Source organism: Passer domesticus, chromosome Z (genome assembly GCF_036417665.1).
Source record: "Passer domesticus isolate bPasDom1 chromosome Z, bPasDom1.hap1, whole genome shotgun sequence".
Classification (NCBI taxonomy): domain Eukaryota; kingdom Metazoa; phylum Chordata; class Aves; order Passeriformes; family Passeridae; genus Passer; species Passer domesticus.
The window spans coordinates 37,973,056-38,000,491 of NC_087512.1; the positions used below are offsets into that span (position 1 = coordinate 37,973,056).

Below are 27,436 nucleotides of genomic sequence, written 5' to 3' on the forward strand. Positions count from 1 at the left end.
CATCTATTCAAGCTACAACTCTACCTTGAGGCATCCTACAGTGACTAGAATGGACATACACCAAATTTGTATGTTGTAATTGGACTGCTGCAAGCTTCAGATGTTGGAAATGGTATAAATAGGACTAAAATTGTTTTGTAAGCATTCTATAGTCCCAAAGAAAGAACACCTGCCCAGAGAAGTTGATAAGGAAACACATAAAGAGGATAAAGTCAGAGAAAGCTCTAAAGTTTCTACACAAATAAAATCTTTTCCTTGTTACATCAGCAACAAAGCAAGTCCTTGGGGTCCCAGCTGACCATCTCATGCACCTATACCCAGAAAGATTCAGGATCCCCCCAGCTACACACAGATTTTGCCCTGTAGACAGCTTCACTGCCTAAGACAGGTGGCATGGAGAATTATCCCTATCCTGTGCAGCCCCTCAGTATCATTCCCAATGAGCTCCATCCTTCTCCAAGCTATAGTGCTGTTCTCTGTCTCAAGGAAAGGAAACAGCCATAGTGCCACCAGAGAAGGCAGAGAGCCCACAAGGGTGTGACCAGTGGCCCTGGTGGCACAGCCACAGGCCACCACCACTGTCACCCCTCCATCAGATCTTGAGGCTCAAAGGGATGTGTGAAGTATGCGTAGCAATGCTATGGTTCCTGTTCTTAACACTACGTTGCTAAAAACTTCAGCAAGAACAAAACCTGGGTCCTGCCTCCATCCCAAGAGACAAGACAGCCTTATAAAGACAGGGTGTGCAGGTGTGTATGAGGAAATGAAAACACTCTCTGCTTAATGACATTACAGACAGAATGGATTCAAGACCAGAGATGTTAAATAACAGAGACTTCAGTTACACATCAAAAGATAATGGGCCAGAAAGGTTTCTGTTTTAAACTATCAAGTGGTTCTGGAGTCAAATAATTGAGCTGAAAATTTCAGATAATGATAGCGCTTCCAGCCTTCAATGATTTTCAGAAAAAATTTAATGCCCCTAATATTAAAAAAAAGGCATCTTAAAAATAGAAAACAGATAAATACATTAGAACACATCCTTTCTGCATATGGCTGAGGCATACCTCAGTGCAGAATTTCATGCACCTGCACTGCATGTGGTAATACTAGCAGTGGATGTTGGTAATACTAGCAGTCAGTATCACTGCTTGAGGAAGGATAACTTTGCTAAATTATGCTGAGTTCCATTAAAAGGTAAAAGTTCTCCACACTTTCTGCTTTTCTCCCCTCAGACACATATAGCTTCTTTAAAGTAAACAAATAAACACGTTGAAAACAACAAATAAATAAGTAAATGTTTTTACAAAGAAGTAATAAAATGTACTGATTCCCATTTATCAAAAATCCTTTGCTGATACAAGGACATCTTGGTGACCAGTAATTCAACCTTTAGTATCACTATATAGAATTCAATGAAGTGCTGAGCAGGAATCAGAAATATGTTCATAAGAATCCTTTTTATAAATGATGTTTCATGAGAAACTGCATGCCCCCAAATGTCTCTCTCTTTAACTGAAATAGGTGTGTTTAGAGACTTATGCTTAAATTCGCTTTACAACTCTTTCATACAGGTTAAATTAGGTTTGTGAAAATGGAAGAAGCTAAAAGCTTGCTCTTAAATTACTTGTAAAAATATTACTTGTAATATTTCCATTAATAATTTTATTATATCATTATTATTAATGGGCTTGGTTACTTTAGTTCAAAAGCAGACTTGTTATCTTCAAAAATACTGATGTCCTATTCTCAGAAAAGTATTTATTATTAAAATAAATTTCCAATCTAACTCTGTCTCTCTCCTTCAAAGTGCTTTCAAACAACATTTTATTATGATAAAAAGAAAATAATACAAAAATAGGACTGACACACTTTTGTGACTTTTATTTAAATAATATTACCTACATTGAAAGATCTGTTTCAGTAAATGTGAATACCTGGGACCTTTATATTTGTCTCCTCCTAAGCACAACAATGAATTAAGGAAAACACAGCTAACACAGCCTTGCAAATTCTCTTCAAATTGATAATTGGCTCTGTTTTACATGCCAGTGGCGGGAGTGCCCAGGAACAGAAATCAATACAGCAGCACAGTCAGTACACATGCCAGCATTCTCAGCCCTGACCTACCCTGCACCGTGCAAACACTGCCTGCAATCACAGACATTTGCATTTGAAGGTAGAACTTAGACCACAAGATGAACTGCAAAGGTGGAAATGTTTACAAAAATCCCTCATCAGGCACAATTTAAAGCAGCAAGGAATAATCTTCAGTTCCAAACTAGTCAGGATTTTTGCTTGCTAATTTTTGTTGGTAAAACCTGAAGCCAAATTGGCACTTCAGCCATTACACACATTGAAAACTATTGTACAAGTGCACTTGATTTAATACAGCAACCAGGAAACTGCTAACACACAAAATAAAATTATCCATTATAATAGTTGCACTTTTTTCCTTTAGATTAGTTGTCTGTAGTTGCTAATTTTCAAAAATGTTATCCAATTTAACCATGTCATCATATTAAATATACATACCTAATTATTTAAGTAATTAAATATTACCAAGCCTGGGTTCAATACTTCCATTTCCATTTGGAAGACTTCCTAAAGCTAGACATAATTTCCATTTGTGTTCTGTTTTAACAGGATGGGCACTAGAATTCAACTAAAAAGTAGACAAAATAAATGCCTACTAATTAAAATTAAACTATGGCTTGGAAGTGAGTTGGAAGTGTGGATTGTCTATAGTACTACTTTCATGTATGTTCCTGCGCTTATATATTTTTCTTATCATTTCTTCAGTTCTTATCAGTTTCTGAAATTTGTACAAGACATTGAGGTGAACAATCTGTATAACTGTTCAAGGAAAAGCTATTGCTGCAACTATTGTATATAAGAATATTATTAAGAAGTAGACAGCTTTTCTAAGGTTTGCATGTTGGAAAGGGTTGTATTTTTTTTTTATTTGGTGCTATTAAACAATTCAAATTTCATATTCCACTAGATATTTAATTATTTAATCCTTAATATTGTGCAGGAAAAATGAAGCAAAACATCTATAACAACTATTGATAACACTCTGTCATGACAATAGGATGGTTTGTAACTTCCCCTTTTTCCTGGATTACAACTCAGAATCACAGACTGGACTAATATCATCACAGGAAACTCCAGCTTATTACCTGTTTGCATCCAGCATAAAATCAGTTTTATTTTAGTACATAAAACAAATAACCTCAGCATTCTGAGTGCTTGAAAAGACTATCTTTGTGAGAACTACATAGCCTTGCACAAATTGCTTATTTGGCCTGACAGCAGTTCAGGATTCTTGTATAAAATTAACTTTCAAAGCTCATGTGATGCTCATGTGATTTAGGTAGTGAATCCTCAGTTTCCTGAACAAACATTACTGAAGATGCTAGGTGTAACATTTAATCAAGCTATTGTTCTTGCTGGAAGTCTAAGACTGGCAGTAGGCCTGTACCCACAGAACTAGATACAATATTCCAAACCTCTGTTAACTTCAACACAGCAAGCTGAGAAACCACTTGCAGTATGTTTTAAAAAATGAAGACCACCACCAAAATGAAGTCATGCCTCTGAGAAAATGACCCTCTTCAGTGTAATCTAACAAAACAGTAAGAATGCACATGTATTTCAGAGCAACTGCTCTTATGTGCTGTTCATGTGCAGAGCCCAGAGTCCAAGCATAATTCAGGAAATAAAGGTGACTCGTGTGTAGTCCATGTACCTTCAACATCTCCTCCACCATGTTGCTTTCACTGACTGCATTGGAACCACTCAGGTGGTTTCACTCACCTTAATGCACATTGGAGTAGTTTTTCAGAAAGGAGCTTACCATTTCTCCATACTAGAACTGCTAGATATAAATTTCTGTTTCTCACCCTGAGCTTTTGAAGTGATTTGCTGTCATGGTTTGATCCTGGCACAATGCCAGGGCCCCCATGAAAGGTATATTTCCAAAATGGTTACTGTGAGATGTGACCCGGAAACAGAACAAAGCAGGCTCCCACTTGGGGATGGAGGAAAAAACACAACACTTTATTAATTACAATATCTAAAAAGAACACACAGAGCTAATAATGAAAACCCTCCAAATACATTCCTCCTCCCCCCTCCATTTCTCCACAGAATGAAATAACACCATAGATTTCCACCCCGTCACCATCTCTCACATAATCAACTTTCAGTCCATCATCACCCCTCAATTAATCAACCCTAAAAATCCATCAGGGAGAGAGGAGTCCCCCCTTGCACCATAGGCCTCCCCTGGAAACACAATTGAAACCTCTTGTGTTTCTGTGTCACTCATGGCACCGCCCAGAGAACATCGGCCCTCGTGACTTCTTCCCCCCATGTCCAGTGCTCTCACCACTGCACATGGGCCAGGACTGCTTTTAGGGCTCCCCGTTTAAGGATGCTCCACCCAGTTCCAAAAGCAGCAGTCTCTCAGCTTCGGGACACCAGTCCCCCCCAGATTTCACCCCCTGGGGCCGAGGGGCCTCATGAACAGAGATCTTCCTCTTCACTAAAGACAGAGGGCATCTCACACCCTCCTCACCCACCTCTGTTCACTCTGCTGCTTCACTGTTGACTCCAAGGCATTGCCTCCCCCTAAATACAGTCTCTGGGTCACAGGGAAAAACATGGGTGTGTCCATGGCCATACAAGAAAGAGTCCAGCCCAAGGCCACTCCATCATCTCTTCCCACCTAGGATTCTTCTCACCTCTTCCAGCTTTCCTCACGCTTGCCCATTTTGTCATGCCTCATCTCTCTCTCCTCATTCTGATTCAGGAGGATCAGTATTTGTAAGGTTTCCATTCTTCTACCAAGGGGTTAAAATCTTCACTTCTGCCTGCCCAGGACTCCCACGGCTGCCGGGCACCTTCTCTCTCCGCATCCCCCGCTTCTGGCCGGCCGTGCTGCCAGCACAGTCTCTATCACTCTCTCCGGGGGGGCTGCCCAAACATCCCAGGTCTCCTCCACCCCTGCACGGTCTCCTCCACCCCTGCACCTTTCGGGGCTCTGGCCTCCTCCCCACAGGCCACATGGCCTCCCCCTCCCCCACCCAGACGCAGCTGAGCAGGGGAGAGGTTCAGACTCCACTCACCGCCAGATCCAAAAGAGGAAGTTCTCTGGGAATCTTCTGCTTTTAACCCCTGTGTGTTCTCAGAGGCATATCCCTAATCCCCAGTGGCCACCACAGGTGCCAATTTCAAATCTGGCCACTGATTGGTTTGACCACAACTTTTCCAGAAACTCACTTCCTGGCCAAACCACAACATTTGCACCTGAAGACTGATCTATTTCCTGCATCCTTTCCTATGATGATTTGCATAGAAGATCTGCTTCAAGGGGATGTTGCTAACTGGTTAAACAAACACAAGTTGTACACACCTTAATCTAAAATTTAAAAAATTATGCAAGCTCTGTGTATTATTCATGGTATGGTTATGTCTAAAGCTGATGCAAATCATAAGCCTATTCCCACAGTAACATAGATTAGCTGTAAAGCACTACAAATAACTTCTAACTTCCCTCCAAATCCACTGAGCTTGGAGTTGGACAAGCATGGATCCATCCAATTAGTTACATGCTGGCATCAATGCATTTTAAGGTACCTAAGTTCATGTGCCTTCATATTCAAAGACATTGGCTCAACTCAAATTTTTGTACTTAATGAACATGCAATCTGTCATAGAGTTTACTCATAAAGGATGAAAAGAAAATTTAAGTACATTAAAATTGAGAATATTCCTCTTCTATATCTCTGGTATCAGCAGTAAGTAGAGCACTATGTGCACCTAAATTCCCTTCTGATTAGCCAATGAAATTAAGGAGAAATCTGCTGCAAAACAAGAAAACCACTTTCATCAATCAGGTGTACCACATTGAACCTTAGACATAATACCTCTGAGTAGTTAATGAATAATGAAATAAGCATAAAAATGGTTTTCCTTCACATATTTGTTCAGGAATAGAAAACTGACATAGTGAGTTGGCATTCTTCACCCCACAATCTTAAATCACGCTAAACAATCCTTTCAAGATAACTGTGAAATGTTCATTTAAAAATATTAAGCTATTTAAGTTTGCAGTTTTCCAGCAGACATTCCTTGTATCGCTGTCTTTCAGCACTAACATATAAGCTGATTGTCTCATGCTGAAAGCCTGTTATCTAGTCTAATTTTAACTACTCTAGTTTAGTAAACTAATCTAGTCTAATTCAACTTAAGCTAGTCAAACACCTTATACACATCAACAGAAACACTTGTTGTTTTTTTGGGTTTTTTTCCTAAATGGAGGTTAATTTTCCCTAATATCTCAACTTTTTTCTCCAGAACAGCAGACTTCATTGGAAGTCAATAAGCAGCTCACCTGCACTTACACCTTATACAATGTTCCCTAACACTTTGCTAAACCTCTGAATTTTTCACACTAAAATTTTCACATTAGAGATGCCAGCCATTTTTTAATATCAAACAGTGTAATTCTTTTTAAGAACTGTAAATCATACCTTTCTCAAGGTCAGAGTGCATATGATTTGCTGTATAAAAGTATAGCAATTTTTTAGTAATTGAAATGCTCAATAGATTTGAAATTCACCTTTCAAACCTGTAGATAATATTAGAGACAACCCCGAAACACAGAAAATATAAATCTAGATGATGTCATCCAGCGCACAGCAGGGCAGTAGCAATCAGTCAGAATTTTCCATGCCAAATTCAAAGAAAATTATTAAAATATCATTTATTAATTGCAAATGGCATTCCACTGCTAAGCATCCAGAGATTTATTCCCTTCTTGTAAGCACACCTAATACACAGCCAGTTTCACAGCCCATATATCCTTGGCCTGTCAAGGAACACTTTTAAAAACCTCTTACTTGTTCAGTTAATTTTGAACTATGACAAAGCTCATGCTCCCATAACACACATCTACTTTGTTTCCTAAAATCATATTCTTACTACAAATAATCATTATTCATCCTAACTCCTGAGCACACTAAAGTATAATAAATGAAGATATTATTTCATTATTGTTATTATGTGACTATATTAACATATCCTCTAGCCTGCCAAAGGCCATTCTGCTCCACTGGTATCTTTCAAAAGAATCATGCAAAGATTTTTCACATGGTCTCCTGCTTCAGCATATTCCTTTATGTAATCAAAGTCTCTGGTTCTCATGGGGGACTCTAATGTCTGTTGTAGGAACAGCACAGCAAAGCACAAACAATCCAGGTGGTAGCTGGAAACCATTGATGACAACTTTCTGCTACCAGTGATGGAAGGGCCAACCAGAAAAGCTGGGCTGGTGGACCTTAAACTCTATAATAAGGAAGGTCTGGTTGCAGATGTGAAGGCTGTGGCAACCTTCACTACAGTGACGATAAGATCATGGAATTCTGTATTTCTTGAGGAGGAAACAGCCCTGGGCTTCAGGAGAGCTAACTTCAGTCTCTTCAGGGACTTTCTTTGAAGAAGTTCATGTGAACATGCTCTTCAGGGAGCAGGATCCTAGAGTATTCAACAATCACTTCATCTAGGCTCAAGACCAGTGCACGATGAGCAAGGAATTCCTATCAAAACTCAAACATAGGCAGGAGATATAAAGGAGGTGAAGACGGACAGATCACCTGGACCAATTACTGTGATGTTGTCAGAGTATGTAAAAATGCAACAAGGAAGGTCAAGGCCCCTTTGGAATTAATTTGGCCAAGAATATCCAGGATAACAAGAAGGGGTTTTTCCAATACATCAAGAACAAAAAGGAAACTGTGAACCTATTTCTGTGTGGAACAGGAACCATTGCAACAGAGGCTGCAGAGGGAACTGAGAGAACACCACCCTGGCTTCAGTCTTCACTGACAAGACCAGCCCTCAGGAATCCCTGACCCAGGAACAAGGTCTGGAGGAAGAAAGACTTTCTCTTGGTTGAGAAAGATTGGCTTAGAGATTGCTCAGGTAAACCTGATATCCACAAGTCCATGGGCCCTGACGGGAGTGATAGAGTCCCACAAATGCCTGAGGGAGCTGGCAGACACTGTATCTGGGCTATTCACAACCACCTTTGAACAATCGTGGTGATCAGGAGAGGTGCCTGAGGGCTGGACGAAAGCAAACATCACTGTGGTCTTCAAAATGGGCAAAAAGGGGGATCCAGGGAACCACTGGACCATCAGCTTCATCTCAGTCCCTGGAAAGGTGATGGTATGACTCACGGATACCATCCATGGGCATGTGAAAGACAAGAAGGTGATAAGGAGTACTGAGCATGGATTCACCAAAAGGAAGTCGTGCTTAACCAAACTGATTACCTTCTATAATGGGACTTGGTTGAATGGATGAGGGGAGAGTGGTGGATATTGTCTACCTGAACTTCAGCAAGGCTCTAGGTACCATGGTGCCATAAAAGACAGTCAGGAATACCATCTTGATGAGGCCTGTCACAATTGGTGTCCCCAAGGCTCAATACTGAGCCCAATGATTTGGACACAGATGCCTCCTCAGCAGGTCACTGACAGCACAAAGCTGGGAGCAGTGCCCAAAACCCCAGAGTGCAGCCTTGACAGCACGGAGAGATGGGCAGAGAAGAACTGTCTGAAATTTGATAAGAACAAATGCAGAGTCCTGTACTGGGGAAGAATAACTTCAGACACCAGCTAGAAAGCAGCTCTGAGAAGGATCTGGGGTTCCTAGGGGACAACAAGCTGTCCATGAGCCAGCAGTATGTCCTGGTGGCCAAGAAGGCCAATGGTGTCCTGGGGTGCATTGGGAAAAGCAGTGCCAGCAGGGTGAGGGGGGGTGATCCTGTCCTTCTACTCAGCCCTGGTGAGGCACATCTGGAGTGCTGTGTCCAGTTCTGGGCTCCTCAGGACAAGAGGGACATGGAGGTCCTGGAGCCAGTTCTGTGGAGGGCCACAGACATGATTATCTACAGATAACCTTCACCCACCTGTTCTCTGTTGTAGCTCAGCTTATCAGGGGCCCATCATGACCCTCTCATTTTAAACCTCCTTGTCTCCTTCCTCATGAGTGAGAGAGGATAACAATTACCTACTCTTCTTAGCTCGCACAGTAAATTTTTTAAACCTCCAAAACAAGGAGCTGCATTTTCTTCCAGGTCAGACCTTTTGCAGAAAAAAAAAAAAACCTGAATGCAAAACACATTTCATTACAATGTTCCAATCCCCTCTTTTCTTGGCAAAGATGGCAATATGCAAAGACCACCACACCATAGTGTCCTATGTAATTTCTTCACCTACTGGTGCCCATCTAGGTAACAATCTCAATTTAAGGACTTGGGCTCAGAACCATGGCTCAGAAAATAACTCAGTTGCATTTGATGATTCAATAATTATTGCCTGACTTTGTGAACACTGTCCAATTGAACTTATTAACATGTATTGGAAAAATACATGCTAATACATACATACAGGCTGCTACATTTTCCCTCCCATTTGTCATGAACCGAGATCACATACAGATTCAAGTACAACTTCTCATCTAAATGGCAGCAAACTGTTTTATTGATATATATAATATACTATTCCACTCTGTGTCCTTAGACATGACAAGGAAGTGCATCCTACTTTGTGTTTGCATAGCAAAATGGGGTCCTTATCCCTGCCTTAGGCTCTGTGGCACTATTGTGATAACGTGATAACGTAAACACTGCTGTCACTGCCCATGGAAATGCACTCCACATGTTTCATTCTGTTTCACGCTGTCACTTGCATGTTGGCCCTCAGCTGCTTGCATTCATTACATATACAGAGACAACTGAAGCCTCTGAGTGTTAGTTGTCTGATGTGGCTTTTTTAAATGACAGAAATGAAAATCAGATATTCTTAATGAAAGTTGCTCAAACTTTCACAACATTTTTAGTTTAAAAATGGCAAACATTTTTAGTTTAAAAATGGCAAATCCTGCAAAAATAAAATTGTAACATCTTAGAGAACACAAATTACTAGCATGGAGGAAAATTATTATCAGCCCCTTTTGCAAAACAGAAGAAAAGGGTAGACTGATAATCTGTGACAATTCTGGCACTGAGGAACTATGGGCTCCAAAAGAACATGATTCTGCTTTCACCAAATTATAAGCCCCTGAGAGGCATATGGTATGATTTCTGGAAATTCTGAATGCTACCTGTGCTGTGCTCTCTATTCGTATTCCCAAATGTTTGTCTTGTAAACAATATCAAAAGTAGAGTGCTTCAGATGATCTGGTGTGCTTGAGGTCTGGCAGTAGCACTGCTGTACACAAGGTCACAGCTTGTGAGAATGGCAAAGGTACAAGAAAGCTTAATGCTTAACATTCCTTGGGGACAAATATCTACCCTGCACAGAACAAAAGCAAATTTTTCTATTAAACCCCACCAACTGTGGAGCAGTGACAGTGTAGAAACAGCCTGCATGTCTGCTTCACTCCTGAGAACTTCAGGGGGACACAGTGACCTTGCAAACCTGGGATACTACAGATATGCTGTGATCAGTGCAAGATTCATCCCCTCTCTCTGCAAAATGGGAGAGGCTCAGAAGGCAGACCATGAATGAGAATGGTAACTCATTTTTCCACACTACTCATAGCAAAGCACATTCTCATTCATGAGCTCTGCAGAAGTTCTAGTACAGTGCAAAACACTCTATCCCACACAGTCACCTGAGGAACTAAATGTTTCTTTTGAAATACAAATCTCAGAGAGCATATTCCCACATGAATGTATCCACATGTATAGAGGGGAGAGCATTCTATCTCAGATTTTTGAATTTTGCAGTCATTCTTGCAGAAGTGAGAAAGTGCTCCAAATTAAACAGCCATTACAGCTTCTTCCAACAGCAGGTTCTATCTTTAAAACCTCCTTTAATCCTTAAAATCTACACCTAGATTTTAGGGGATGAATAGTCCCACTAAAACCACAAAATTCATGGGAAGCATCCTTTATTTCCCTGATGGACTGGGCCACCTCAGTCAGCCCATTTCCCAGGCACAGCCCTGGCAATGACCCTGGGTAAATGCAGCTCCACATCAGGCATTCTGCAATCTCATATTGTAAGCCCATAAAACTGAACTCCAATACTACCCAGGCTGGCTAAACATTCCTATTGCTCATGTCTAATTTTTCACCACTACTACTGCTGTGTCCTAAATGCCAAACGTTTCATCAAATCCCCAGACCAAGACCAAGGCAGATGGAAAGCAACAGGGTTTTGTACTCCATACACTCTCACACTCTTTCAGGGATAAAGGCAGTCACACAACATACAACTTTACCATTACATCTTGCAATTTTACTAATTGCCTCACTGTCAGAGAACTCTTCCAGAATTTGCTTAATCAAATTCTCACCCCAGCTAAGCCAGGGGATATTCCCAGTGCACAAAAGTCAGAGTTGAGAACATTTTTCATTTACTTAACAGAAAGCATGTTCCATGCCAAATCTGTAGCTGTAGCCCACATCTCTTTTGTAGCCTCCAACATTTCTGGTCTCCCTGTACAATGAACAAAATTTGACTACTAGCATATGCTTTTTTACATTTGGGCCACTAATAAGGTGAAGGATGTCATCAATATTACAGCGGATCTGGCACCAGTTAAAGCAAATCTGTGTAGATGAAGGAGCAATCATTAAGGTTTTACAGACACACTTTCCTCCAGAGTGTCTAAAATCCTCCCCACATGCCCTCAAGTGCTGGAGTTCATTTTGATCTCTGATGTAGCTGAAAGATGTGCAAAAGCAGGCACAACATTAACCACAGACTGTGTTTGAGAAGGCATTGTTTTGTTTATTCCAGTGTGTGCATAAAATGAATTCATGAATTGTGTCAAAATGATGTTTACTTTGAACAGAAATACACAATTATCTTGTTCATAAAGCAGAAACCCTTCTCTCAGCAAGACAACTCAACTCATAGTATTTCTGCAAAGAAACACTGTTACAAGAATCCCACTGAACCTTTGGGAGGACAGTACTTTCCTTTTTGTTTCCCTTCTTTCTTAAGCATATATTTAGCTAATCTATTTCAGGAATGCATGGGCAAATCTTCCCCATTCGAAGCTAGAAAAACAATATCCTGTAGAAGCAGATTCAACTTTAATTACAAACCAATATCAAATTTGTACAGACACAGTAGAAAACCAGAATTTGTTAAACTGGCTTCCCCATGGATTCATAATCTTTCAGTACCATCCAGTCTGCAGGATAAAACACTCAGAATCCTCCTCCAGCAAACGTTTTGGTTACTGCGTAAGCAGGAAATCCTCTGGAGACGGAGAAGGCAGAGGGAGGTTAGAAAATGCAATTTCTTCTGCATCTCTCAGAGAAGTGCCAAACATTATGTAGGGCACAAACCAGCTCTGCATGTTCATCTCAATCACAGCTCTTCTTGTCTTCTTTGAATACTGCAAAGTCAGTGAATCGGGAATTTCAGGACGAATTTACATGTCACTGTGCCTACCTGCTTGTTCTTTAAAAAAACAGAAACTAGGAGAGCAGATTAAAACCCACTTTGACGCAGTGAACAGAACAAAGAAGTTCTTTTCTCAACAGATTACCTTTGTGATCAAGTGTGAAAACATAGAGCTTTGCTTCAAAGGAAAGAGGTTAACAAAAATTATATTTGTGATACTGACACAGGCAGCAGGGGAACCACAGAGCTGTCTCTGAGGCTGGAGAGGAGCGAGAAATCACCAGCAAAACCAATAACCTTCTTGGGAATCAAGAATAATACAGGCCACATCTGTCAACACCTGGTAGAATTTTAATTGTTCTTAGATACCACCAAAGTACAGCTTGGCTAAGCAGAAGAAGGACATCAAAATAATTTTTATAAATCAGTGCCTCTCAAAATTACCCAAAGCTCCTCCTGCAAAGGGTGGGGAAAAGAAGAAAGAAGGCAAAGGCAGCTAAGACTACATCTGCATCTTCCCTGTAGTTTTACAAACAATAAAAGATAAAGCTTTTAAAAGCAGGCTAATGATAAGACATCAAATGCAAGTTCTTCCATCATCAGAATGCAGACCATTTATGGAAAACCTAAAAGGAAAATACAACTTTCTTACACATGTTGGATTACAATGGTAGTTCTGACCACAAAGAAACAAGAGCATTCACAGAGTAAAAATAGAACAGTGAAACAGCAGATGTTGGACCTTTTCAGGATATTCAGTTTGTGTCTATTTGTTCAGAACAGAGGTATCCACTGAACGACTTATGACTCATGAAAGAAAACTATGTACCATTTCCTGGACATAGCGTGTAAATAAATTCTAGAGTGAACACTATCGCCGGCCAGAGGCTATGTACAAATCACGAACAGGACGGGACTGCTAGGAACGTGCCTTGAGCCATTTTATTTTCCAGCATCAGTCTCATTTCATGGTTATGACAATGGGAAGAGGCCAGCAGCTCACATCCCAGGCAGCAGACCAAGAACTTAATGTTACAACTTACTTTATAAGTTTTTTGACCAATCACACAAAACAAAAGCTTACTGGCAGTAGTTTTATCCACACGTACCTTCGGTTAAAACAATGCTTGCTTATTTTTAATACAATACTTTTTTGTAAGCCTTAAAACACAATGCACAGAGCTCCATTATTAAGCTTAGAACTTCCTAATATCTTGCTAGATATACTTTTTTGCAGATTAGGGAGTTATTCTAGACAAGTGTTAATACACAGACCATTGTTCCATTTATCCTTACTTTTCTACTTTTTACATAATTTTTCTGCTAACTTATTTTATGGCCACTGCTTAGCTCTAATCACAGTTCTGCTGTCTCTGAGGCTTGCCTTTCACAGCTTTCCCAAAACCCTCTGATTTTACGGATTCCCACAAACACATGTACACACACACAAAATAAACATTAAAATATGTGAATATTCATAAAAAATAATATATTAGCATTGCTGACTTATTGCAGGAAGAATGGGAGGTTTAGTTATCAAAAATTATTTGTTTCCTCATGCTTTGTGGAAGCACCTGCAAGACCTAGAAACGTTTCCACTATTTCTGAACGAACCTGGTATCATTCAGGATTTCACATGACAGTGCAAATAAAAAGAATGGGCAAAAATCTGTACTATAAATACTGTGTGTTTTTAATAGTAAGGTCTCAATTTAAAAATGCATAAATACCATTAAAGCTTTGGAAAAGATATTTAAAAATGTGATTTGGGTTGAGAGGGATCAGCCAAGCAGACCATGAAAAATAAGAGTTTTTTGATTTTAAAATCAATTAAAACAAATTAAACTTGTAAGAATAGTTTAGTTAATGAACAAGAAGGTATAAAAATTGAAGTTTTTAAGGAAAACATAGTTATTGCAAAACCTGATTAATATAAAAGAACTGCAAAAAAAACCCTTAGAGAGAGTTAGGATATTATAAAAGCCTTACAACTGTACAGACTATTATAGAAAATTTATAAGATGTGCACAAACACACAGATACACATATTACCCTATGCAGAGAGTATGTTACAAGAGCAACAAAATATAACAAGCAAGTCAAGAGAATTCACAGAGCAACTAAATTCCAAAATTTTACCCAAACAACAACAAGAAAACAACAAAACAAAAAAACAACCAACCAAAAAAAAAAAAAAAAAAAAAAACAAAAAACCCAAACAAACAAACCAAAAAAAAAAACCCAAGAACACCCCCAAACAAACCCAGAACAATCTCTGTCCAAAATAGAGCATAGAATTTCTAGCCATCCCTGTTCAAAGACTAACTCCAGATAATTTTCTTCAAAACAATGATCTGAAAAAGTACTTTGGGGTGAAAAAAGCCAATGGGATGCAAGTAAAAAAATTATTTACAGAACCTAAACAATTCTTTAAATAGTCCCTGTGAAATAATTACAGGAATTAGCAAACTGTGGAATTGTTTATCAACCAATCTAGGTTTCTGTTTCCAAGACAGTACAATGCGCCCCCTTCCAAACAAAAAGTAGAAATCATAGCCTGGAAGTGCCACAAAGAGAATATGTGAAAAGGACTGAAAACAGTCTGGTGGACTGAAGAAACAGATAATGAAAAAGAGGTGTGACTGTCAAGTCAGATCCTAGGCTCAGAAAGAGGGTCTGTGTCTATGCACAGATATTTGATATCTTTATTTGATAAAGATTTTATATCTTTACCCATTACAGAGAATGCAGTAAGCTGGGAGTTGCTGTAAGGCAGGAGTAACAATGAAAATCACTGTGGACATAGAGAAGAACTGTAATTCCTACTTCCCCTTCCTCCCCAGTCCAACACAACCTCTTGTAGTTCTTCCTACACTCACAAGGTGAATGAGCCTCTAACAGAATCAGGAGAGACCAAGTTATTTACACAAACCTAGCTGAAACAGAACTCATCCCTTGACACCTAAAAGCAAATGTGAATATAAAACAAGGAGGGGAACATATTAGATTAGTAAAAATTACCTCAGTGGCTGTGATTGTAGATTTAAAATCTATGTGTTCTTTCACTGGAAAGAATTTCTTACATAACAGGATGAAACAAAAGTACAGGTGCAGATGTTGGTAAGATGCAACCAATACTGCTATCTTTGCATTTTACCACATAACAACCGAAATCTCTACACAACTGAAGTCTTGTTCTTTTCCCCATGAGCACAAAGGAGACAGAGGAGTCTGTCCATTTATTCAAATAAAGTTGATTTCTGTCTCTGTCTCCTCTGTGGACACTGGCCTTTGGCAGCATGATTTTCCACATGCCCACATATATCAGCATCCCGTTACCAGAATTTCTCTTCTACAGCAGCATTTTTCCACACTTAAGTTAAAACTCAGGCCAGCTGCATGAATTACTTTGTGAGGTCTCATCATCACGATATGAATGCAGCATTCCCCCATCATGTTTTCACTGAAATTACACCATAAATTCATCTGGGCAAGATACAAGCCTCTGATCCTCAAGAAGGTAAGAGGAAGAAAATTGCTACCTCTTTGGTGTGTATAATGCACACACAAAAAATGCACACACAGAACTGTCCTGAACACACTGTCCTGAAACTGTGTGGATTGGTAATTTTCCATTTTGATGTGCCACTCTTCTTGCTTTAATCCCACGAACCAGCACATGGTTTGGCTGGGGAGTGACAACTGCTCAACTCGTCTCTGTTCTTGTGGCTGTTAAGTACAAATTGAGAGACCATATGAAAAAACTCCAGAAATCCTGGAAATGTGAATGGATTCTCCAGTCAAAACAGAAAACCTCCCTGGATATGCACCTAGCAACTGGCAGGGGCACTTCCAGATGCTGGAGTGATTTTATCTGAATGGCTGAATCTGCACACTGAATCACTCAGAGCACCGTCTGTAAAAGCCTCTGCTGTTCCCTTCCTTTTCCAAGGATGGAGCTAAAGAAAACTCACAGAGAGCAGGAGCAAGCAGGGTCAATGCATGTGGTGCACTCCACTGACTGGCACATCGAATGCTTCACGATAAATTCTTGAAGTCATTAAAGTTCAGGCTAGCACAGCACAGCTTCAGAGTTCAACTCATACCCCAGCTAACTGTCCCATCTAACGCAAAAGCAGCTATCATCCTCTGACTGTGCAGTATTTATCTTTGTTTCTCAATTTTAAATTAATAAGGTGAATGTGAAAGATCTGCTGGCCTTTGTTCTGAAAAGCCTAAATAAATAGGATTAGAAGTATGTTCTGTAGCATTTCTGTGGGATGCATAGCACTCCACTCCACTCTCATCTGCATTTTTGCAAGTTCTCTTCAAATACAGAAACAGCCACATCTCATTTATCACTCCTCTATAGGACTTGGAGTTTGTGTCCATAAAAATGAAAACAGAACACCATTAATTCAAGTTGTGCAGAGTACTTATTAGAAACTGTTGCTATGAGTACTCCAGTGAAGTAGCACACACACACACACACACACACACACACACACACACTCCCCAGAAAAATCAAGACTGTTATCACAGAATAGATTACAGGTACAAATCCAAGATTACAGCCACATATTCTAAATGCAGATGTTTGTGAGCACATACTAAAACCAGTGCAACTCCTGGTTTAGCAACCAAAAACTATTGAAGATCCCCTTCACAATTCTTCAGATTTTCCACTTAAAATGAAAGTGCCATGAACATGGCTACAATTTCACATATTTTAGTATCAAACTATAAAATACATCTTCAGTCATTAAAAAATCTCATTTTTTCTTTCTGCTTCTTCCTTTTTAAAAATTGAGATTGCATCTATACTAAGACTAGTAAAACCCTCCAAGCATTTTGGTGTGTTGAAATCCACCACTCATGCCAGGCAAACTGCTAGGACACAACACTACAGTTTCTCCTAATTAGCATTCTTGCTGTCTAGTTCCCAGGTAATGACTGGTAGATAGGAGAGTCTAGAAACCATTCCCAAAAGGCAGTTCACATATAGACACTCTGTTTTGGCAACAAAAGTGTTTGACTAGTTCTCTGGACCTGGAAACAAAAGAAATACATACTATTGCAATCTGAACATCATGCATCAACATCCTGTCAATTTCACCTTATTGATATTTAATAAATTATTATGTCCTGTTATAAATTCTTCTGACACTGAGTTTGGAGCATGAGGGTATTGTGTGCTCATTTTCATTTTGTAATAGCATTTCTTTTTAGTTTCTGTTACGTGAAAAGCTGTGAAAAGTGGTTATACAGACTGACGCCATGAAAAAGGTTTTACATGGTGTTGTCAGAAGTTCCAAAGTTATCTTTGCAACACTGCCCTTTTAGAGCAAATTTAAATATTATAACATCGAGAAAAAATTGGTCAGATGGAAATCATCTTGGTTTGTGTTTTTTAAAGTACAGTTCTAATCCAAATGGAGTTGCTATGGGGAAAATAGCATTCTGAGATAAAGTATTTGAAAGCAGCAAAATTCTTCTTCAAGAAAAATCATTTACTTCTTCCTGGGGTTCAAGTAAAATAACAGTATTTTTAATGAAGGTGTTAACTCATTTAACATATTTTCCAAAGGGAGCATTTAAAGAGCAATGATTTTGCAGCCACTTTATGCTTACGTATCTTACTTCAATTATTTTGAATCACTGGATTTCCAACTATTGCAGGAGTTGTTTCCATTTGTTAATACTTCTACTGAAAAAGAACCTAAGGTATACTGCCCTTTACCTTCTCATTTCTGACTGTGAACAGCCTTGAGAAATTTTACATGTTTTCTAACCATATATGGATTGGTATGATATATTTCCTATCAAGTTTCCAGAGGGGAAACCTTTCCTCTAAATATAAGAGTACTAGATCATCAGTGTGTATTCTTCAGTAATTCCCATAAGCAGCCAGCACAAATATGATGATTACTGTTCACACTTGGCTTACAACTGTCATAGAACAACATCTGTCTTGAAATTGTAAGCACACTGAAATGGCAAGAGCAGAGATTATCAACACACCTCTACCAAAAACATGTTAGACCCTGAAAAGAGGAAAATAGAAACACCTTTAGGAATTTAATGCCTGTAGCTGAAAAAGATAACATTAACTGAGAGTGGAGAAGTGAAGCAAGAAAAGTGTGATCTTGCTTGAAAAGTGTGATATTATTGTTGTTGTTATCATTATCATAATCATTACTATAATAATAATTATTATTTCATGCCAGAAAGAAGACTTAATATTAATTTATTTGCTGAATTATTAAAACTGTGTTTTCACTATCAGACAAGGAATTAAAAACACAGTGAAAAGAAAGAACAAAAATGTGACTTGCAAGATCTAGAATGAGTCTGTGAGAAAACAAGGCTAGCGAGAAAAATGAGCAGTATTTAAGCAATCAAAAATAAAGGAACAGACAAGAAAACTCAGCTAAAGGAAGAACTATAAGGAGATATATTCGATATGCAGCAGGGAAAGGCACAGCCAAAGTCGTATTCTGACAGCTTGGAGAAAAGGATTATCTGGACATTATGAACATTGCCAACAGGTTGACACTATCCACACTAGGGAATGGAGGGGAAGTGCAAAAAGAGAGAGAACGACAAGAAGATGAAGAAAGCCATTTCAGTATGTTTGATTTAATAAGCCAAAATACCCAGAAGAACAAGAACCTCTGCTACAGAAAACAAGTATTTTATCACAGTCTTCCAACCCACCTGTTTTTTTTTTGAGGAGGAAGAGAAAAATCAGCTGCCATTTTTCCCATTCTTTAACCTAAGTATTTAGAATTTGAGTTTTTAATATACTATCTGTTATAGGGGACCAGCAAAAACCATTCACTCTCTATCTCACCTTCCCATAGGAAAGGCATTAATCTCCCCTTTTCTTGAAGCTCAGAGTTCAGGAGCATTGATACACATGATTAAATAATTTCTAACCTCTACAGGAAATTCAATCTAGGAAAATACAACCAAACCATGAAAATACATTACTTCCTTACAAATTAATTATTTTGGCCAGTTAATTCTGCCATATTAGTTCTTCTTGGCTGCCTCGTCTATTCAATCTGTATCAATGCACTGAAGATACTTATATAGGCTAGGGTGCCTCAAGGCACAAGAAAACCTTGTGGTGAGGTGCAAAAATCTCTTTCAAGACAAAAAAGTGCATGAAGTTCCTGCAAAGCATTCTGTATCTCACAGGAGTCACTTTTCTACCGCACAGGATCGAAATTATGATTTGCAGTTCGCAGATACAAGCAGAGCTGCATTGTGCTATTGATTTTCCAATTCCCTTTTATTATTACTTCAGCTCCACCTCTGCTATTCAGCTAGTGTCCAAACATGCTCGACCATAACGAATGTAAAAAATTATATGCAAAGCTGAAAGGAAAATGAAAGGAGGGTAAAAGTGAAAAGATTATACTTACATTTTAAACCAACAATTCTCCTTTTAGCTTGTTTCTTTCATATAGACAACCTGGTGTAAGGATATTTATGTATTTTTAATAACTTTTTGCCTCTAGGCTTCAGCAGCAAACCCACCAATATATTAAGTTACTTATCACCTACATTGTTTGTTTTTACCGAAACACACCTTCATCTTCAACCAGGGACTGGGTAAGTCTTTAGGCACACATGCCTTCATTTACTAGCAATCAAAATATGAATTGCAATGTCAATCATAACACAAAGAAAACAGGCAGTTAAAAATTAAAGGCAAGTTTATGGTCTTTAGGACAGAGAATTTTTAGATTTTTATCACTAATCAGACAGCATGAGATTGTGGAAAAAAACTAATTCATCATTAATAAGCTTCAGCCAACAGTATAGCTGTTCAGCTGCATTTTAGTTGGATAAAATCCTGTATAAACCAGCTTTTTGCATATTTTCACTTAAAAAATAGCAAGAGAGAACAATAGAGTTTATTTATTGTTAGCAATATGGCAGTATTACACATAGGTATGCACCTTTTCTTTATCAGAGACAAGGAAACTAATGTTAAGCAAGTACCAAGTTTCAGGAAGACATCAAAATCCATCAAGAAAATTAATTTCTTATTTTTTAATGAAAACTACCAACACCCTAGTAATCTTCTAGCACCACACTCTATTCCTGTTTCCTTTTCAGTCTTGGAAGGAGCTAAGAGCACATCTTTAAGAATTATTAGTGTGTAAAAACAAAAACAAAAAACAAACAAACAGAAGATAAATACATTACAATACATAGCAACTATAATCAAATACATGCAATTACAACAGAGATAGCTTTAACTCATGGGCTTAGCTTAATTAGGGAGCGTTCTCATGTACAACTCTCACTAAAAATACCCTCTGTAACTGTACAATCAGAGGCTCAAGCATGAAGTCAGGAATACAAGCCCTAGTGAGCAGTTTCTAAAATGTGTCAACAGAACATGGAGAATAATTCTTCCTAACCTGCATCTGCCTCCTTATCTCATCTTACTATTTTGAACTGCTGTAGTATCAATCCAGCAGCTCAAGGCGCTTGCTGGTTACGCTTCTGACATCGCTTACAGGATAAATATAAATTCACTAAATCTCCTGCCTTCTGTCTACATAATCCCTTAACCTCTCCCTTTCTGCAGCTATGATTTGCTGCCTTTTTTTCATCTCTGGCCTCTCCACTATTTTCATTCTGCCTTCCCTTTTTATGCTGCCTTCCCTTTCCCACTTATTTTTTTTTTACTCATTGACATTCAGCATACCTTCACAGTGAGACTTGTGGTCACTGCTCTTTTACTTCACAGCCTGCTTCAGCATGTTGTTTTGGTTTTTACATTTTATTGAGGGAAGGGAATTTTAAATAGTGTTCTCTGGTTAGCAGATTTCTATTAAATTTAGTATTTGCCTGTAAGACATAGACCAAGGAGATAATATTAATCAAGTAGACAACTTTTCAGTGATCAATTTTCAGCGATCAATGTGCTACAAAAAGAACTAGACAGAACAGTGTATGTCACATTTAAAAGAAAATTAGGGGGAAAAAAGTCAAGAAAATAAATTATTAGCCGAAGTACAGGCAGCAGTATTCAAACTGCACAGAAGCTGCTCCCAAAATTAGATTAGCAAAGCACAAGACCATTCTACACTATTGAACTATCAGCAGCAGAAGGAAGTGAGCTTTCTCAGATTTTATCACCTTCATTTCAAATTCTGCAAAAAAAAGGTCTGAGAACAGACCATGAGTATATCAAAGCTTTTTTCTGCTATATTTTCTCCCTGACTCCTAAACCAGTTTTTAAAAATAACATCTTCTCCTTGTTCAAAATCTGGACACACATAGAAATTCAAGTGTTTTCTTTTCAGCAACAATCAAATAACTATTTAGATACAATTAAAAAATAAAAACCAGTATTGTAGCCAAATGATATTTTTGGGAATATCAAAACAGATTTTTGTACAGGAAAGCTCATTCAAAGCAAAACCTGTGTCATTAAAAAGGCCCCATTACAACACAATTTTACACATGTGCTGAGGCACAAAAAGACCCAGTCATGCAATATTTCTACAGATAAACACACAGACAGCAAAGTTCATAGAACTTTCAATAACAAGCTCCACATGAGAGAAAAAGCTTCAGTCAAGCCCAGCTTATCTCCAGTTGTACACAGCTGGACCTGAACATCTCAAGGAGTAAAGCAAATCTTGAATTAACATGTGAGCAAGTGGCACGGGTTAAACCAAGACTTGATCTAGGCCATTGTTACTAAAAGGCTAAATTGCTGCATTAAGTCATTGCTCAAAGTCAGCAAAACTGGAAATTTTTACCCATTATGTCGTTCAGAAGAGAAGTAATACCTCCAAAAGGTATATTCTTGCTGCTCCAGACTCATTTCCAATAGTATTGAAGACCTACTTTCCCCACTGCCCTCCTCCAAACCTTGGTTCTGTGCTTTATCAGGCAGCCTGCACAAGCAGGTCACCTCTTTCTCTTGCAAATGGAAACAGACAGTGGCCACTGGCCCTTCAGGCTATTTTTCATAACCTCTCTATTTCAGCTGTGCTGCAGCCGCTTCACCCTACTGCTGCTATAAGACTGTCTGACTACAGGTTACAGAGAGCCTTCACTAACAAAATTCATGGGAAAATAAACATCCCCATAAGACTTAGTTAGATGTCCCTCGGGTCCCAGCCCATTCTTGTGTCTGTCACTACTTCATCTATTTTGCAGTCACGAAGTCTCTCAGATGAGGAGGGCGATGCATTGAGTCTTGACCTCTGAGCTGCAAACCTAGCCTTGAGCAACTTGGTGACCTACATGGCAGCTGAACAACTCGATAACTAGTTGGCTGGAGTCTAAAACTGCATGATTCACTTCAGATTCTCTGATTCTCCCCACACTGCACCATATGCTGTCACTAGAACTATTTGCTAAAAAAATGTAATTTCCAAAAGCAGACTTTATTAGCTTGGTGGCTTGATGAAACACTACTTTGAAAGAACTTTAATAATAAAAAGAAACACATATTTTCTTTTCCTACCTAGACACTGAAATTTACAGAAGAAGGAAAAAAATACACACACGTGCATATGCAGCTTTTAAGTATGTCTACTCCTGGTTATTTTTCCTAAAACAAACTCCCAGTGTTTTAGATGAGTAGCATATAATTCTGGTTGCATATTTTGTGGAGCCAAAGATCTACAGTGCATCTGAAAATTAGCATACGCCTCTGTCCAGAAGTGGTACCAGGTTCCTTGATACTAATCTATGTGTACAAGTTGACTGCTGGAAAGACATACTTGAAAAAGTAGGGTTTGGTAAAACTTGGTGTGCTAAACTGTATCAAATCATACCTACACACCTCACCATCTAGACTAGCTACATATCTCCCCTCCCTTTTCCCTGAAAATGCACAGCAAGAATTTCAGTTGTCACATTCCTTACTGCATCCTGTGTCCCTAGGAGACTCTGATGGCATTTCTCTGTGTTGCAGAATTAGGATTTCTTATCTTCTTAATGACCAAAACACAGCTGTCCAACATGTTCCAGCCAGCACAACTCTGGCATCTCTACTGTTAACCCAGCAGCACATCATCTGGGCTATTTTGTCCCAGTGAACATGCATCAAATGCACATATAGATCTAACAGGCAAGTGGTAGTTTCTTTCATTTAAAAAAAAAAAAAATTACTATTGCTAAAGCTCCTAGCAAATTTTGTCCACATTATGAAGTTCAAATACAGGTCTGACAAAGAGACTAAAGACAAAAAGTTGAGTGGTTTGGGATTCATTCTAGTGTCTAAAAAGTTATGAGTACACAGCAGGATAAAGAAACTATCTGAGCTATTCTCACATTTTAAATGCTTTTGTCAGTGTGCAGACTCAGGAAAACAAGCTCTAAATGAGATTATAACAGAATTCAATCTTTAGAATTATCCTTAGAACTCTATTAGTTAAAATATTTTCAACAGTGATTTTTCTCCTGCCTGCAGAGTAAGCCACAACAATGCAATACCATACAACTTGTTCTGAGCTCATTGCTTCAGCTTGCCTAATATAACACCTAAAGTGTTAAAGTAACTCTTTTTTTTCTACCCTGTAGGCATTGAAGGGAATACTCTTAGCATGTAAATCTGTTGAATACTTCAAACCCAAAAAGCTGTCATAACACCATCTCAGAATCTGACCTTAAATTTATGATTGTTTAAAGAGACTAATTTTTAAAGGTGCCAAATAAGTTGTGCAAAGCCTGCATTAAACCTCAAGAAAAGACTGAAGGCCATGCTGCTTCTTACTCAATCTTATAACCATGCTCTTCATTAATGTGAGCACTAGAATGATACTTGTACAAAATGTTTTCAGCAATTTCCTGTTACTTCCAGGTTACATGCCATTGGAGAGTAACTAGTACGCAACCATGGACTGGGAGAGGAGTGTGTGTAGGGCAGCCCTGCAAAAGGGATCTGGGGGTGCTGGTCGGAGCAGCTCAGGGTGAGCCAGCAGTGTGTGCCCGGGCAGCCAGGAGGGCAAACCCATCCCGGGGTGCATCAGACACAGCATCACCAGCTGTGATTGGGATCATCCTGCTGCATTCAGCCCTGCTGCGGCCTCACCCTGGGTCTGTGTGCAGCGCTGGGCCCCACACTCTGAGAAGGGTGGGCAGGTCCTGGAACGGAGCAGAGGAGGACAGCAGAGCTGGTGGAAGGGCTGGAAGGCACATCCTGTGAGGAGCGGCTGAGGGCTCTGGGTTTGTCTGGTTTGGAGAGAAGGAGGCTCAGGGGTGACCTCACTGCTCTGTACAGCTCCCTGGGGAGCAGACCTGGAGAGGGAGTGTGTTCCTGGCATCCAGAAACATGGAATAGGAATGGCTCAAAGATGCACCTGGAGAGGTTCAGACCGGATATCAGGAAACACATATTTACCAAGAAGATGGTCAAACACTAGAGCAGGCTTCCTGGAATTGATGTCTCAAACCTGCAAGTGCCTTAAAAAGAGACACTTGGGCAATTCCCTCAGTAACAGGCTTTATGCTCTGGTCAGCCCTGGAGCAGTTGGACTAGGTAATTGTTTTAGGTCCTTTTCTACTGGAACTATCTTACTCTATTCTGGAGTTAAATAGATCTGTTGGCACTAACAAAAAACATCGTTTGGTCCCAGCAAAAATGGAACTTGCATTTCATGGCACTTGGAGTTTTTCAGACATAATGGTCTTAGTACAAGATTACCAACTTGATTTAAAGCTGTAGTTCTTTCTGTCAGAGACAGAAATGTGAGTGACAAACAACTTCCTAAAAGGCTGCTCACATCTTCTGATCTGGATGCCAAATTCGTCTCTGTTATTCTTTGAACATTATGCAAATTTCAGAGGGTAACTTGATTTTAATGCTTGCAGTTAAATCTGTAAGAATCTGTAACTCTTCCATACTGTGGAAGCAACCAGAGTTACTGTTCCTGTTAGAACACCTGAAATACACCTGTCTTCTCGCTTTACAGACATTGCTGCTCCACCACAAAGGCACAGACTCCTCAGTGTTCGCATCTTTATCCTTATTACTTGAAGGGATAAAAAGAGCGACTAAGTAATTAGGAAGAGGGACTATGGAGAAGTTGGTTTTTGGCTCTTTTTTTTTTTTTTTTTGGTTTTTTGGTTTTGGTTGTTTTTTTTTCCCCCAACCACACAGCAACTACTATCACTGAAAAGCCTGCTCCAAGTTATTTTTATAGATGAAGAGGCAGAGGGGGCAGAGCTTCATTTTGAACTCTGAGCCCGCTATCTCGGTAACGGCGGTTCCCGACACTGCACGCCGCGGGCCTTGCTTCCAAGGCAGGGCTTTCCCGGTGTCGGGGAGCGAACTCCACCGGCACATCGGCTCCGCAGCCTGCGGTGCCGTCCGGGGCGCCCCGTTACCCCCTCGCGGGACAGGGAAGCCGCCGCCGGGATTTCCCTCCTCGCCCGGGCCGCCGCAGCCCGGAGCGCTGCTCTCGCCCGCGGGAACGCCGTGCCGGGGGTGCCGGCGCCCGACGGATCCCGCGGCTCCGGCAGCGGCCGGGCGGGCTCCACGCCGTGCCGTGCAGCGCCGTGGCGCAGCACCGGGAGGCGGCGGAGCGGCCGCGGCTGCCGCGCCGCAGGTGCGCGGAGCCCCCGCCGAGAACGGGGCGTGCGGCGAGCGGAGCTCCCGCCGCAGCCGCGCCGAGCCCGGCCCGGCCGAGCCGAGCCGAGCCGAGCCGAGCCGAGCCGAGCCGAGCCGAGCCGAGCCGAGCCGAGCCGCCGCCCGGGCCCTGCGACCCGCGAGCCGCCGCCCGCACCCGGCCCCCAGAGCCGCCGCCCCCCGAGCCGCCCCGCCGCCGCCGCCCCTTTCCGCGCCGGCACCTGGATGTGGCAGGAGATTTCGGAGTCGTCCAGCAGCCGCACGGTGCATTTCATCTCCGCGCTCAGCGACCTGATGCTGGAGCTCCGGAACCGGATCATCCCGGCAGCCCGCCCGCCGCTGCCGCCCCGCAGGCAGCCGCAGGGGGCCAGCCTGCAGAGGCGCCCGGCCGACCACGGCACGGCGCGGCACGGCGCTGCACGGCGCGACACGGCGCGGAGAGGCGCGGCGGCAGCGCCACCCCTCAGCCCCGCGGCGCTCCGCCGCCGCCCGCCATCCGCCCGCCCGCCGCGGCTCGGGCCGCCGCTGCGTCAGGATGCGCTCCGCTGGCCGGCCTCAGCATCCTCCTGCGCCCGCCCCCGGCATGGCACGGCACGGCACGGCCCGCCAGGGCACTTCTCCGCCCTCACCTGCTCCTCCCGCTTCTCCGCCCCACCGGTCCCGGGCTCCCTGCGCGGCTCCGTTTCGTCGGGCCGGCAGCGCCCACAGGGAAATGGACAGCGCGATTGTTTGTCTCCGCCGCCACGGGCGTGCCTCGCCTGGTTTGAGTCCACCTGGGGGACCGGTACTCGCGTGGGAATGCCCGCTGCCCTGCAAACGGGGGACAACCCCCAGGCTGCCGGCGGGGAGTGGAGTCCCGGCGCTGGCTGGCCGCCCATGTCTCCGGCGTATCCCAACACAGCCCGAGGCAGGAGGAGAAGCCTGTGGAATACGTATTTGGAGTCGTATAAAGAAACCTCACCAAAGATGAGTGTACCCTAATGAAACAGAAGAAAACAGAATGCAACTTACTGTAAGATTGCAAGCCTTGGAAACTTGTTTCCTCGGGGGAAAAAAAAAAAAAAATGACCCATTAGGGAGCAGCAGTCATACCCCATTTGTTGTCTAAGTGGGAAAGAAAATAAAACATCCAGTGGTTTCACTATTATGTTCTCCATCACAAAAGGGTGTACACATTTGTGTAACACCTTGCTGGCAGAAAGCAAGCACCAAACTTAACCAGCCTTGGAACAGCGATCAGCACTGCGTTAAAAACTTAGCACTTTCCTTTGAAATATGAAATAAAAAACAGCCTGGGCAAAATGTGACATGACTGGAAGTTTACAAATATAAAAGAAGCAGTGACAGTCACACAGAAGACGCATTTCATTTATTATTACCTAGTTGT

The 27,436-nt window shown here is 41.0% G+C and overlaps 1 protein-coding gene across 2 annotated transcripts in view; it reads right to left on the reverse strand.

The window, feature by feature from the left end:
* Positions 1 to 26,942, reverse strand: part of FRMD3 (FERM domain containing 3) — a 135,316-nt gene extending 108,374 nt beyond the window's left edge. Inside the window, exon 1 of one of the 2 annotated variants that reach the window (XM_064402848.1) lies at positions 26,679 to 26,942. In XM_064402848.1, the coding sequence (XP_064258918.1) occupies positions 26,679 to 26,927 (249 nt within the window). In that variant the 5' untranslated portion in view covers positions 26,928 to 26,942. Of the gene's footprint in view, positions 1 to 26,270; positions 26,600 to 26,678 lie in introns of those variants that run through there. The other variant, XM_064402849.1, reaches the window with a different exon arrangement.
* Between the last annotated feature and the right edge of the window lie 494 nt (positions 26,943 to 27,436).